Here is a 15,022-nt window from a genome sequence, read left to right on the forward strand (position 1 = left end):
CCTGGGTGGCTCAGTGGTTTAAACTGCTGCCTTCAGCTCAGGTCATGATCTCAGGGTCCTGGGATCGAGTCCCGCATCGGGCTCTCTGCTTGGCAGGGAGCCTGCTTCCTCCTCTCTCTCTCTCTCTGCCTGCCTCTCTCCCTACTTGTGATCTCTATCTGTCAAATAAATAAATAAAATCTTTAAAAAAAATAAATAAAAATAAAATAAAATTAAGTAAACTTACCCATTTTGAGTTTTGTCTTGATTTTTAGGTGGACCTTCAATCCTGCTGTTCTCACGAAAGCAAACATTGTCCGAAGTGGGGATGCTGCTCAGGGTGCAGAAGGAGGCACCTCACAGTTTCAAGTGGGTGATCTTGTACAAGTTTGTTACGATCTGGAAAGAATCAAACTTCTACAGAGAGGACATGGAGAATGGGCTGAAGCTATGCTCCCAGTAAGTATATCTAAAATAGTTTCAGACTAGAAATGATTAAATAGTTTTAGACTAAGAGTTATAATATGCTAATGTAGCTTTAAAAAAGTGCTTTAATTTTGGAAAATAAATTAGCTTAATTCTTTGAGAATTGTACTCTTCATTGGCCACTAGGCATACTTAATGCCTTTTACTTTCTAATTTGTTCCAGTTAAATTAGCCCAGGAAGGACCAAATGTGGCAGCAGTTAATATTTTTGGAAAGAGTTGTTAGTAGAGAATGTCATGTAGGTAGAAGGCAACAGAGACTTTCCCGATTCTTAACCCCAGAGTGAGAGAGATGTGCTCATCCAGTTACTAGCAGTGCTGGACCATTGGTGCTTTTCTCACTTGGGGGCCTGGCTTTCTAAAACATAGAGTGTGAAAGAACAACTCTGAATGTGTGCCTTCTGTGGTGGTTTTGTTCCCAAAGAGTTACGGTTTAATTTTTAATTTATTCATTCAATACATTTTCACCAAATGTTCAGCAAAAACAGAAAAGTTTGTTTGTTCTACCCTCCTGGCATCCATCTTCTTTCTCCATCTGTGTCTTGCTCTTTCCTTCTGTCCCATCCTTCTGTACTACCCATTCTGTCCTGCCTTCCTCCCCATATTGTCCTGCTGCACACCCCCCCCACTTTCTTGCTCTGTACTCCATTTCCTTCCTCTCCCCTTCTTTCCTTCCTATGTCCTCCTATCATCCAGTCACTTAACTGGTCCTCTCCTGTTCCCCCAGGAACAGGATGTTCCCCCATCCCATTCAGTGCCTCCTTCCTCTACCAAGTACCTTCCCTCTCATCCCTCTTCATGTCTCATCCCTGCACCCTAATGTGTTGTCTAGTGCCTGTCCTGGCTAGCTCCTCCTTTTCCTGTCTAGCCCCATTGCCTGTCTCATTTAGTCCTCTGCTCCCTCCCATCAAGTCCAGGCCCCCCTCCCGTCCTTCATGTTGTGTTGTCCTTCCATCAGTCCATCCTTCTTACCTTAGTCCTTCGCAGATATTTTAGCACAATGTGCCTGTCAGGCTTCAAGGATGTAACAGTGAACAAAAGAAAATAAATTCATTGTTACGGTGCTTTCATTCGAAGACATTTCATAGTTTGCAGATGCTGCTGGTATTTTTTTTTTTTTAAAGATTTTATTTATTTATTTGACAGAGAGAGAGATCACAAGTAGGCAGAGAGGCAGGCAGAGAGGAGGAAGCAGGCTCCCTGCAGAGCAGAGAGCCCGATGCGGGGCTCGATCCCAGGACCCTGAGATCATGACCTGAGCCGAAGGCAGCGGCTTAATCCACTGAGCCACCCAGGCGCCCCTGCTGCTGGTATTTTTTATTGCGTTAATTAGATAGTGACTAAGTCATAGTTGTGTATGTTCTGTAGGAGCTGTATTTTAGAACTTTATTTTTGTCCAAAAAATTAAGTATATATGATCTCTGTTTGCTTTTGATATTGAAGTTGGTTAAAAAAATACATCGATTGTCTTTAAGCCTCACTATAGTGTGGTGTTACATAAATGTAATTTTTTGACATGCTTTTATAGGAGTTATGTATACTATTTTAAGATTTTTAAGTCAAGATTAATAAATAATATTTAATTATTTTATTAATTATTTATTATTTTTATTAATTAATTTTATTAATAAAATAATAAAAATATTTTATTTTTTTATTAGCTCCAGGGGTCAGTCAAGATGTTTTTGTTTTTCCCCTTAGCAATGACACCTTATATGTAACAGCTTATGTCTTTGGAGTGCCCAGTTATTCTAAGCACTGTGCTAAATGATGAATATATACATACATGTGCACAAACATACGTGTATACACACATAGGTACATACACAGAATTTATTTGTCCTGGGAATATTATAAGCAGGTGGTGGTATGCCATCCTTATTTTATTTTATTTATTTATTTATTTATTTTTAATATTTTATTTATTTATTTGACAGAGAGAGAGAGAGAGATCACAAGTAGTCAGAGAGGCAGGCAGAGAGAGAGGAGGAAGCAGGCTCCCTGCTGAGCAGAGAGCCTGATGCGGGGCTCGATCCCAGGACCCTGAGATCATGACCTGAGCCGAAGGCAGAGGCTTAACCAACTGAGCCACCCAGGCGCCCCTGCCATCCTTATTTTAAAGATGAGGAAGTCAGAGCTAGGATTCTGAACTGGAGTTTGAACCCAAACCTGTTCTACTTCAAAGCCCAAGTCATCTGTCTCCCATAGTAAGCTGCTGTATAAGAAAAACCTGTAGATTATATCTGTAGGGGATTTCTGGGATTCCAGTGGTAGTGGTGTAGAATTTTAATCTTCCCAAATCATCTTGATAAAAATAGACAACAACTGGATTAGCATAACCGAAAAAAACCAAAGCTGCAAACATTTGTATAAAAACCAGGTTACAGAGTAGCCTATTGAACTTTAAAATATGAGCTAGTAGTGAGAAAATACTGACAGCTACTAGATCTACATCTGTCTGTCTAGCAGCAGAGAGAATTAATGGGCATGGGATGGACCTGAGAACAGGGGGACTCCAACATAGCTAACAAGTATTCATTGGCTAGTCTAGATTAATGTAGAAACAACAGCCCTAGGAGGACTCTTTCAGACTCCATTTCGGGGTGAGGGTAATAGGTCCATGCTAAAGGTTGAAGGAATTGGACATGCCTAGGTCTGTAAACTCTTAAAATTAACCAGCCATAGCTCCCTTCCTCTACAGAGCCTTCCCATTAAGGAAGAACTGCGGGAATAGAGACCAAATTTATTAGGATAGAGACATTAGGTGCAGATGAAAGATAAAAGTTGGAAGGGATCACAATTGGATCCCTATACACACTTATTGAAAAATGACAAGGAATAGCATAACTTCTTTATAGATAAATGAGAATACATTAGAAAGATACGCACATAAAACTAAAGCCTAATGATTCAAAATGAGCCAACAAATTAAAATGATAAAAGATGAAAGAACAAAATAGATCATAATTAGAAATGAGATAACAGAACTTAGGAAAGAATTAAGAAAAAAAGGAAGATAATTTTATGAAAGAGAAGAGTAAGCTTGATGCAACACAGATCAAATAAATATGACAGATATGCCTTAAGAGAAACAGAAGGTGAAAAGAAGAAAAAATGCTAAAATCAAAAAGATAAAAAGTATTTCAGGAAAGTGACAAATATATCTAATAGATGTATATTTGGAGTCCTTGCAAAAAAGGAAACACAAAAACCAAAGCAATGGAATATAACAACTGCTAAAATTTATAATTTCAGAAAAAAAGTCCCCAAGTTAAAAGATTTAAAACTAAATATTAAAAGGACACATCGCATACTGGGGAAACTGAGAACACAAAACACTGAGCCGTATTTGGTAAAATAACTGAATCTTCAAGAAAAGAAAAAAAAAGTCTTTGGGTATCTAGGAAAAAAAGTCAAGTTTTACTTAAAAGAGAAAGAAAAATCTGATCTCAAAGCTTTATGATTTCAATGAAATAACATTTAGGGTACTCAAAGAACAAAAATGTATGCTAAGAGTTTATAACCAAACTGACTTTCAAGTATAAAGGCTATAAATTGCTATGAATATATAAGAATTCAGAGAGTCTTGGTCCCATTAGCCTTTTCTGATTAGTCTGTTAGAAGATGTCTCAGACAGCTAAGATGACTGGAGAGAGACCAATTTAAGGGCTCATGGTGGACATTAAATATGTATTTATTTGTTGAACTAAGAGTAAATGATAGTTAAAGGAAGGGTTAGAGTCTATATAATGGTTATAAGCTCTATCATCACAGATAAAGTACAACTGTCAACAAATAGGTTAAGATTGGAGGGAGAATATGAAAAGTTTAGTAAACCGTTTGCTTGTCTCTGGTTATTAACTGGAACTAAATTCTGTTATTTTAAATCAAAATATTGTGGGAGAAAGAAGGTAAGTCTAAAAACATGAGTGATTCATTTCGGTGTTGTACATACGGGAACCAGTTGACTCACATACTCTGGCTCTTTTTTTTTAAAGAGGAAGTTAGGTTTTGTATATATAAATTATGTCTTAGTATTATTATAAATATAACTATTAGGATAATTCAGAGTTTATATGAAGAAAAGCAAAGAATGGAGGAATTAACCATTACACTCAAAAAATATGTTTCCACCTAAAGAAGGAATGTTGTATGGGGGACAAAGGTAGATGGGCGATGTCTTTGAATATGTCTTGTTTTGTAGATTTGATTTGGAATCAGATACATATTTTATACAATTATAAAGCAGAATCAAATTCCTAAAAGTGGAAGATGAAGTAAACAAACCTAAATGTGTATCTTCTTGGTATAACCATACAGAGTGAAAAGTACAAGTGATTTTTAGGCATAGTAATTTGTCTTTGTATCTTTTTAGGAAGAATATACCCTAAAGAACTGCATGTAAAAAAGCAATTTTTTAACAGTTTTCAACAGTTTTCAGAGATCTTGTTGTTTGTGATAGTGTTAATATTATTACCCTGAGATTGTTGTATGCGTGATATGACAAAAAACCAAATGAGTAATTTTATGGTAATTCTAATTCTGTTATCCCAAGTGGCCTTGAGAACCAGAATGATCAGGGTGGGAAAATGGGATACGGATGTAACATAAAAGAGGCTGAGTGAAAACCTTGTACTCTTGAATTTGCATTGGAAGAGGGTTTATATTTGTGATTTATTTTATCTTCAAGACAAAACACCCTCCTACCACTGTTTCCTAGCTCTGTCTGTGAAAAGACTTAGAAACAATAACCATTCTAGTAACAATAATCAAACTTAGTGCCCAGATTACAGTCTTGAGGAGTAGCCTTTCTCTCTGTAAAGAAGGAGTCTTCGGAGAAATGGCTAATTCTAGCTCTTTGTCAGGAAGTGAACAAGATGAGCCTCATAGCAGATAGTAAGGAAGCTATCAGAGATTTCTAGGTCATTTTAAAAGTATCCAGCAGCCAACTTGGAATGTTTCTTTTCAAATACAGAGACATATGAACTGTTTAAATTATACCAATTAGCAAAATCCAGATTGTAAGGAACTTCATAGGACAGAAAACCCTGTTTCTTCAACAAATAATTGGCAGAGAAAAATATATGTATAGATTTTATTTGGAACTTGATTTAAGCAGACTGAAAAATTTTATCATTTATGAGGCAATTGGAAATTTGAACACTGGTATTTTATGATATTACAGAGTTAATTGATAATTTGGGGAGGGTTGTTAGTAGTAGTTTTTTTCCCCCAAAGTTTACATGATTAGTAATACAGGAGGAAATAGAATAGGTAGGGGGAAACAAGATTGGCCATGAGCTGAAAATTGTTAAAAAGTAGTTGATGGGTACGTGGGGATTCAAAATACTGTTACCTACTTTTGTATGTTTGAGACTTACTATAATTAAACAGTTAAGGGGGAAAAAACAAAGAATGCAGCCTTATAGAGTTTGAGATGATGGAAAATTGCAAGACAAAATATCTAGTTAGAGGTTAAAGTTGATGTGTGTTAGAGGGCAGGGGGAGGAATAAATAGGGCTAGAGAAGTATATTTTGGAGTTTTTGGAAATAAGGTGATAGTTGTCAAAGTGGATTAAACTTTTAAGGAAGAAGAGTAAAAAACAAAGGAATAAAATTTTGGGGACAACAAATAGATTTGTATCTGTACGAGGACTGTAAAAGGACAAAGGAGCCAGTGAGTGGAGAAAGAGAAGGAACAGGTAGAAAGGTTAAACTGCCATCCAGAAATTAAGGGAATAGTTTGAAGTAGTTGGAGTCACGTGCTGTGGAAAGGGCAAAGGATAACATATTGAAGGACAGTCTACTCTGTTAGGAAGTAGTCAGATATTATCACTTTCTTCAATTTTCTAGTATTGTAATTTGCTTAAGAGAAGGCCTTTTGGACTGGAGTTTGAAATGGTGCTAATAATAGTGCTTTACTTTCAGGATATATGTATTAGGTGAGTTAATTTGTATAAAGTTCTTAGAACAGTATCTGCCCCATGGTTAAGAGTTGCTGCTAATTGTGTTCTGAACCCAGTTGCCCTTTTTTTTCATTCATTCATATATATATATATTTTTTTTTAAAGATTTATTATTCATATATATATGTGAATAAAAAAAAGGCATTTATTTTAGAGAGAGTGCTTGGGAAGGAGAAACAGAGGGAGGGAGAGAGAGAATCTCAAGCAGACTCCCTACTGAGCACGGAGCCTCAGGCTCCATCCCACAACTCTGAAATCGTGACCTGAGTCGAAATAGAGTTGGATGCTTAACCAACTGAGCCACCCAGGTGTCCCCCTTTCCCATATATTTAATAAGTGTTATTTCTACATACTTCTGTCTTGGAATGGATACTGAGTCCCTTTTTGGTTAAGTATAGTTTATTTTAGAAATCAAGGTTTTATTTTTTTAGGCTAGATTGGTGGTGAATTTTGGACTTTGTGATTTATAAATTCTCAAGATGGGGTTAAAAGGTTGGATATCAACCCTGATATGAGGAAGTTGAGAGGCAACGTGGGGGCCTTGGGGGGTAGGAAAAGAATAAATGAAACAAGATGGGATCGGGAGGGAGACAAACCATAAGAGACTCTTAACCTCACATAACAAACTGAGAGGGGGGCTGGGGGGGGAGGGAGAGGGTGGTGGGGTTATGGACATTGGGGAGGGTATGTGCTATGGTGAGTGCTGTGAAGTGTGTAAACCTGGCGATTCACAGACCTGTACCCCTGGGGCTAATAATACATTATTAATTAAAAAAATAAATTATTTTTTAAAAAGGTTGGATATCAAAAAGCAAAATATTTTGAATTCTTATGAATGATAGACTGTCATGATTTATTTTTGATTTTATATTCTTGTGGAAGTATTATAGTTTTGTTTATTAAAATGCTTTTTATTGGGGCGCCTGGGTGGCTTAGTGGATTAAGCCGCTGCCTTCGGCTCAGGTCATGATCTCAGGGTCCTGGGATCGAGCCCCGCGTCGGGCTCTCTGCTCCGCAGGGAGCCTGCTTCCCTTCCTCTCTCTCTGCCTGCCTCTCTGCCTACTTGTGATCTCTCTCTCTGTCAAATGAATAAATAAAATCTTTAAAAAAAAAAATGCTTTTTATTTATCTTTGGTTTTTTGGTGTACAGCAAAGCAAAGTTTATTTAGTGATACTACAGAGTTTATTGAGCAATAAAACAGAGTTTATTGAGCAATAGAACAGAGTTTATTGAGCGATAGAACAAAGTTTATTGAGTGATAGTACAAAGCTCCTGAAGATGGAGGGGACCTGAGACAGTTGCCCTATTAAAATGATTTTTAAAGATACTCTTTCAAGTTTGTAACTAACAAATAACACCCTTGATTATGTTGTCCTTTAACAGTTTTTTCATTAGGAACAAAAGAAAACTAATACTTTAAATATGTAAGAGCTAATGATTGAGTTGTTGTTTTTTTTTTTTTCTATGGTATGTACTTTAGACTTGGAAACATGAACTAATTTTTTTTAAAGACTTTAGGTAAAGTTGGCCGAGTACAACAGATTTATTCGGACAGCGATTTAAAGGTGGAAGTTTGTGGAACATCTTGGACGTATAATCCAGCAGCAGTTTCCAAGGTGGCATCTGCAGGATCAGCCATTAGCAACGCATCTGGTGGTATGTTTGTATTGTTGTATCTTTAAAAGTAATACGGTGTACATTAGAATCTTTGCTAATTTCTCTGTTCTCTTGTACAGTTAATGTTGTATGTGTTCTTAATTTTCTCCCAGATCACATGACCTCACTTGAATGTTGACAGTTCTACACTTTTCTTTCTTTTTTTTTAAAGATTTTATTTATTTATTTGACGGACAGAGATTACAAGTAGGCAGAGAGGCAGGCAGAGAGAGAGGAGGAAACAGGCTCTCCACGGAACAGAGAGCCCGATGCGGGGCTCGATCCCAGGACTGGGATCATGACCTGAGCTGAAGGCAGAGAGGCTTTAACCCACTGAGCCACCCAGGTGCCCCTCTACACTTTTCTAAATGTTTTTGTTTTTTGTTTTTATGTGATGAACGTTTTTTTTTTAATTTTTAAGGATTTTATTTATTTGACAGACAGAGATCACAAATAGACAGGCAGGCAGAGAGAGGGGGAAGCAGGCTTCCTGCTGAGTGTAGAACCTGATGTGGGGCTTGATCCCAGGACCCTGAGATCATGACCTTAACCGAAGGCGGCGGCTTAACCCATTAAGCCACCCAGGTGCCCCTGATGAATGGTTTTTGTTCTGACTGAGGTATACCCTGGAAAATTTTCGTAAATGAGTGCCTTTTCTTGGGCATAATATTGAAGGTGTTTCCACATCAAATCTGAGATAACTGAAATTCATCATTGTGTTCTTAAGTCAGAACTTTTGTTTTCCGCCAAGAAATATCACTTTCTTAGACTATTTTATTCTTTTTCTTTTTATTTTTTTTTAAAGATTTTATTTATTTGACAGAGATCACAAGTAGGCAGAGAGGCAGGCAGAGAGAGAGGAGGAGGCAGGCTCCCTGTGGAGCAGAGAGCCCGATGTGGGGCTCGATCCCAGGACCCTGGGATCATGAGCTGAGCTGAAGGCAGAGACTTTAACCCACTGAGTCACCCAGGCGCCCATTCTCTTTTTATTTTCAACATTATTGCTAGCAGATGGCTTTCTTCCTGGATATTTTTATCAGCCACGGTTTTTTCTTACTATTTATTTTATTTTTATTTTTATCTTTTTAAAGGATTTTATTTATTTATTTGTAAGAGAGAGAGCACAACAGGGAGAGTGGCAGGCAGAGGGAGAAGCAGGCTTCCTGCGGAGCAAGGAGCCAGATACAGGACTTGATCCCAGGACCCTGAGATCATGACCTGACCTGAAGGCAGATGCTTAACTGACTGAGACACCCGGGTGTCCTCTCACTATTTAATAAGAGTTGTTATACATATAAAAATATATAATAATAAGTAGGAAATCATCTCGAAATGTGAATAAGTAGAAAATAAGTAGGAAATCATTTGAAATATGAATAAGCTGGATGTTTGGGTAGATTCATGCCAAAGTCTTTCCTTCCTGTGCTCTAGCCTTACATACACATAGCCTCAATTCATGCTAGAAGAAATTGCAAGTTACTATATATTGTCATTCAGAAAAGAATGTAGAACCATAATTAAATTTTAAGAAAGTAAAGGAAAACATTAGGTGACCTCCAGTTTTATTTTATACTGCTTTCTACTTCTGCTGCTGTTTCTTCTTTCCTGATGTAATTTGCTGGTGTGCTTAAAATTTAAATCAGGCAGTGTTTATTTTTTTGCCTTGTAGTTAGATGGCTTCACAGCACAGTGACTACGTACAAATACAAAGAACGAGAAATAGTTAATATCCTACTCAAATAATTTGGAGTTGGTGTTAATCCTCTGCCTCACTTTGTGATTGCTTTGCTTTCCACTAAGTAGATTCAAGAATTAAGGAATAGAACTTGGTAGTTTCTTTACTGATGAATGCTAGTTAGAAAAAAAAAAAATCTTATGAAAGAGTCTGTGTAAATACACCCCTAGTTCTTTTTTGTTTTAGTCAGTACCAATCATGTGGCACCTGTTGAAATATGTTAACACCTAGATGACCATTTTCAACTGAAAATTGGTTTGTCTCTAAAACATTTCCCCAAATATTATAGAGATTACATTGCTTTTGAATCATAATCATTGATTTGCTGATTTATTCTAAGGTGTGTAGCAGAGAGCTCTGAGGTGTAGTATGCTTAAAACCTGAAAGGAAGTTTGTATTGTTAGGATACTTCCATTGTAGTGTGTTCATTTGTGATTATCTTTGGTATGACTTCTAAATCTTAATATTGTTTATATGTAACTCTTTCTCTGAAATTGTAACTTGAAATACATGAAGAAAACTGGGAATACTTATGAGTTGAAATTTAATGCAGTTTTAATGGTAGTAATTATAACTTGCCTGGGTAATATCTGTAGTATAGTATGAAAATAACATTAATGATAGAAATAATAAAAAAAAGAAAAGTATGTATTACAGTTATGTGGGTAATGCTTGTCTGTTGATAGTTAAGGTTCGAGATCCTCCTGTGTTAGCAGCTTTATTTGATGCTTTACAGAAAGACTCTCCCAACTCTTGAAGAAATTATTTGAAACCCAAGAATCTGGTGACCTCAATGAAGAATTAGTTAAGGCTGCTGCCAATGGAGATGTTGCTAAAGTGGAAGATTTGCTAAAAAGACCAGATGTGGATGTGAGCATTTAAAAATTATTTGAAGCATATACAAAAATAGAACAGTATAATGAACATAACAGTTCAATAATTATTGAGATTTTTCTACATGTGGTTCTTCAACTATCCCTTCTTCTTTGTTTTTGTGAGGTATTTTAAAGAAGACCCTGGAAATCACCAGTGAACTTTTCTAAAATATATTGACATTTTTATTTTAACACTGTGACCTTTTAAATTTATGGTTGACAAAATTTGCATTTAAGTTTTCAAGTGGTCAGTGTCCTCCATTTCTCATGGAAATGTCATCTTATCATGTCTTTTAAATATGCTTTCGTAAATTTTATAAGCAGTTTTCTATCCCTCTTCTCAAAACATTTAATCTAAATCTTTTCCTGTGAAAATTAACTATTTTGTAGTTTATAATACAGATGAATTAGAGGTTATACTTTTTTTTTTTTTTAAGATTTTGTTTATTTATTTATTTCACAGAGAGACAGCAAGAGAGGGAATACAAGCTGGGGCATAGTGGGAGAGGGAGAAGCAGGCCCTCACTGATCAGGGAGCCCGATTCGGGGCTCGATCCTAGGACCCTGGTATGACCTGAGCCAAAGGCAGACGCTTAACTGACTAGCCACCCAGGTGCCCCAGAGGTCGTGCATTTTGTAAATCTTAATAGTTTATAGTATTTTACCATTCACATAGCCGTATTTTAGGTGGGCCATTTTGGTTCTAGGTAGGCATTCATTGGCTTTATTATTGCTACCATGCTGGCACCAGCATGATGTTCAGTGCTGGCCTAGAGATCGTAGTTGGAGTAGCACAACATCATATTCCTACGGGCTCGTGTGGCGTTTCAGTTACAAGGGAGATGTCAATTGCAGCAGCACAGCACAGTGGTTTCTTGATTGTGAGATATATCACAAATACTTTCGTTCAGTTATCAAAGTACCAAATGACTTTTTTATATGCAACCAAGCAGATTTAAATTATACCTATTTTTTTTCTTCATTTAATTACTAAATAAGTTTTTTTAAACAATATGCATTCTAAACATTTAAAGGGAGAAAATAGTTCTACAAGGTTTGTTAGGAAAAACATTTCCTTCTCAACTCTACTTACCCATTCTTCAGAGACAACTATTTTCACCTTGTTCAGTTGATTTTCTTCATGTATTTACCTCCATGTCTTCTAATAACATACTTCTATTTTTTTTTTTTTAAAGATTTTTATTTTATTTATTTGACAGAGAGAGAGATCACAAGTAGGTAGAGAGGCAGGCAGGGAGAGAGGAGGAAGCAGGCTTCCTGGAGCAGAGAGCCCAATGTAGGGCTCGATCCCAGAACCCTGAGATCATGACCTGAGCCGAAGGCAGCAGCTTAATCCACTGAGTCACCCAGGCACCCCTCTATTGTTTTTTCTTGATTTTTATGTTTTAGGAGTTACCTTTTGATACTTCACTGTGAAAATGAGGATTCAGCTTTTTTTCCCACCTCCAGCTCATTCCCTTCACACACTATTCTCAACTTCTTAATGTGGTTAGGTTGTATGGTAACTTTGTAAGATTAAAATTAATTGTGCATGGTATTATTTAAATGACATTCATATCTGAGCTGTGGATGATGCTAGATTGTATTTTCCTATATAACCATTTACTTTCCTTGGTGCTCATAATTGTTCTTTTATCAAAAAAAAATGAGGTGTACTTTATATATAATGAAATACATGGATCAGTTTTGACAAATGCATACATGTAATTCACACCCCTATTAGATATAGAATATTTCCTTTATTCTAGGAAGTTCACTTACAGTTTTTCCCAATCAGTCCCTCTTAACTTCAGACATAGTTTAATGTTTTTTTCATTTGTTTGTAATCTATATTGTTATAGTTAATTCTTCTCCAAGCTTCTAACTGTCTAATCTCCCAAGACATTCAGGCACGTCAGGTATGTGTTCATTTCATCTTCTGAGAGATGATAACATAGGAGAAAATGTAGGTGACTGAGTATGGTGATGACTTTTTAGATACAACACCAAAGACATCATCTATGATCTTGTAGGACTCAGAGTTTTGTGTCTTATGTTTAAGTCCATGATTCATTTTGAGTTAATTTTTATGAAGGGTATACGGTTTGTGTCTAGATTCATTTTTTCCCTTGGGTTACTCCTGGCATTAGCCATTAGGTCTTTTCTCTTGGGCTGGTCTGACTCCCTAGAGTGGTCTCTTAATTCTCCTGCATAGAGGGTATAAACCTGGCTGCAAGCTCATGAATAGTGAGAAAGGGAAGAGGGCTTGGATTCTCAGCATTCATCATTTAAATGTTTACATGAAACTTCTGATTCTAGTACTTTGCCGCACTGATAACAGTGCTTGGTTTCTGTAGGCTAGGACACTTTACTCTTTCCAGAGAATAAATTTTTAAGGTTTCTGCTAGCGGTTAAGGTGGACCACTAACTTAGCTGAGTGGAGTGAGGGAATCCAGGGATATAAATGCTTAAAAAAAAAAAAAACTATTAAAAAAAAACAACAACTATTAACCAGTGCTTTTGCATTTAGCACTATGTCATGGAGAAATTATGTATTTATACAACATCTGAAGTGAAGAAAACATTGAAAATTACTGCTCTATGTCATAGTTGTGTATAGCTACCCTACTAATTCATTCATGTGTTCCTCATGATAGGTGGCTCACAGTTAGTATTCAGTATATTTGTTGAATTGTATTTATTTATATAGTGGACAGTATCTTTTCTAAAAGTTTTCCATTCACTTCATTGCTCTTTTTTTTTCCATTTAAACAGACTCTGAACTTTAATAATTCAAATAGAAGTAAATACACAAAATACACAAAAATATTTAATATTTAATAATTCAAATAGAAGTAAATACACAAAAATAACTTACTTTTCTCTCTCACTTCCTTTCTTTTTCAGCTTTGCAGATTGGCTAAAAGAGTGCTTTGATAGCTCTTTGAACAATGGAACTTTCTTCTTTAAAAAAAAAAATGTTTGCTCCCTTCTCTAAATTACAGGAAAGTTTCTGGTGATCTGTACTAGGATATATGGAACACCATCCTAAATTATTTTCAAGGAATCATACAGTGGCTAGATTTATTTTTTTTTTATTTTTTTTCAGTGTGGCAGATTTAAACCTATACTATATATTGTCTCTTTTGTGATTTGTGACAATCTTTCATCCTTTTTTTTTTCTTTTTTATTTAGGTAAATGGGCAATGTGCTGGTCACACAGCTATGCAAGCTGCTAGTCAGAATGGACATGTTGACATTTTGAAGTTACTTTTGAAGCAAAATGTGGATGTAGAAGCAGAGGTAATTAAACTAAGCTTGAAAAATACTTAAGTAAAAAATTAATGTTCTAGAAATGGTACTTCTATATTATAAAATGAATTGCTTTCATTCCTAAAATTTAATAATCACCTAAGACTCTTCTGGTTGGAAAGAAAAATTTTTTGTTTTTTTTAAAATTTTTTTTTTTTAAATTTTATTTATTTATTTGACAGACAGAGATCACCAGTAGGCAGAGAGGCAGGCAGAGAAAGAGAGAGGGGGAAGCAGGCTCCCTGCCGTGCAGAGAGCCCGATGCGGGGCTCGATCCCAGGACACTGGGATCATGACCTGAGCTGAAGGCAGAGGCTTTAACCCACTGAGCCCCCCAGGCGCCCCTGGAAAGAAAAATTTGACAAGAGATAATTTGAAGCATTTCTTGTTTCTCTTTGATCTCTCAATATTGTAGATATAACCCTAACTGAAGATAGGAGTTGAGTTTTCCTTTACTATGGTAGGACCACCATGCCCAGATGGGTTCATCCAAGAATCATACTAAAGAAGTTGAGGGAAAGAGAATATATAAATCATGTAGGTCAAGATTTTTACTGATCAGTGACACTCAGAGGGCTTTATTTTAATCTCATAAGGGAATCAGTAAATTAGATATAGTCTTACTAAATCTTACTCTTTCTTTTAGTCTTACTAAAGAGTTTAGTCTTTAGTCTTTCTTTTAGTCTTACTTTCTTTAGTCTTACTCTTTGACTATAATGTGGATCTTTGAAAACTTTACAGAGCATGTTTATCACTAGATATGTGCATATATGCTGAATTTAATTGAGAGTATATTTTAAGAGGGAAATGAATATTTTTTACTGTCATTGGAATTTCAATTGATAATCTCTGTGTGTTGTGAAGGATGTTGTCCTTCGTGACAGTATACTATAACTTCATTATTGAGAAAATACATTAAAATCACATTTGTTACAGTCTGGTGGAAGGTTATTTAGGTATAAGTCAAATCCTAGTAAATTTAGACTAGGCAGAAAGATAAAATTTTGTCCAAA

The 15,022-nt window shown here is 36.0% G+C and overlaps 1 protein-coding gene across 3 annotated transcripts in view; it reads left to right on the plus strand.

The window, feature by feature from the left end:
- The window catches only part of MIB1 (MIB E3 ubiquitin protein ligase 1), a 138,077-nt gene that overhangs the window by 48,303 nt on the left and 74,752 nt on the right, over nucleotides 1-15,022 (plus strand). For all 3 annotated transcript variants that reach the window (XR_006821036.1, XM_046024771.1, XM_046024772.1), the window contains exons 7-10: nucleotides 255-438; nucleotides 7,943-8,087; nucleotides 10,559-10,692; nucleotides 13,893-14,000. Coding sequence is in view for 2 of the 3 variants with exons in the window: in XM_046024771.1 (XP_045880727.1) it covers nucleotides 255-438; nucleotides 7,943-8,087; nucleotides 10,559-10,692; nucleotides 13,893-14,000 (571 nt within the window). In the remaining variant the exon portion in view is untranslated. The remainder of the gene's footprint in view (nucleotides 1-254; nucleotides 439-7,942; nucleotides 8,088-10,558; nucleotides 10,693-13,892; nucleotides 14,001-15,022) is intronic.

Source organism: Meles meles, chromosome 12 (genome assembly GCF_922984935.1).
Source record: "Meles meles chromosome 12, mMelMel3.1 paternal haplotype, whole genome shotgun sequence".
Classification (NCBI taxonomy): domain Eukaryota; kingdom Metazoa; phylum Chordata; class Mammalia; order Carnivora; family Mustelidae; genus Meles; species Meles meles.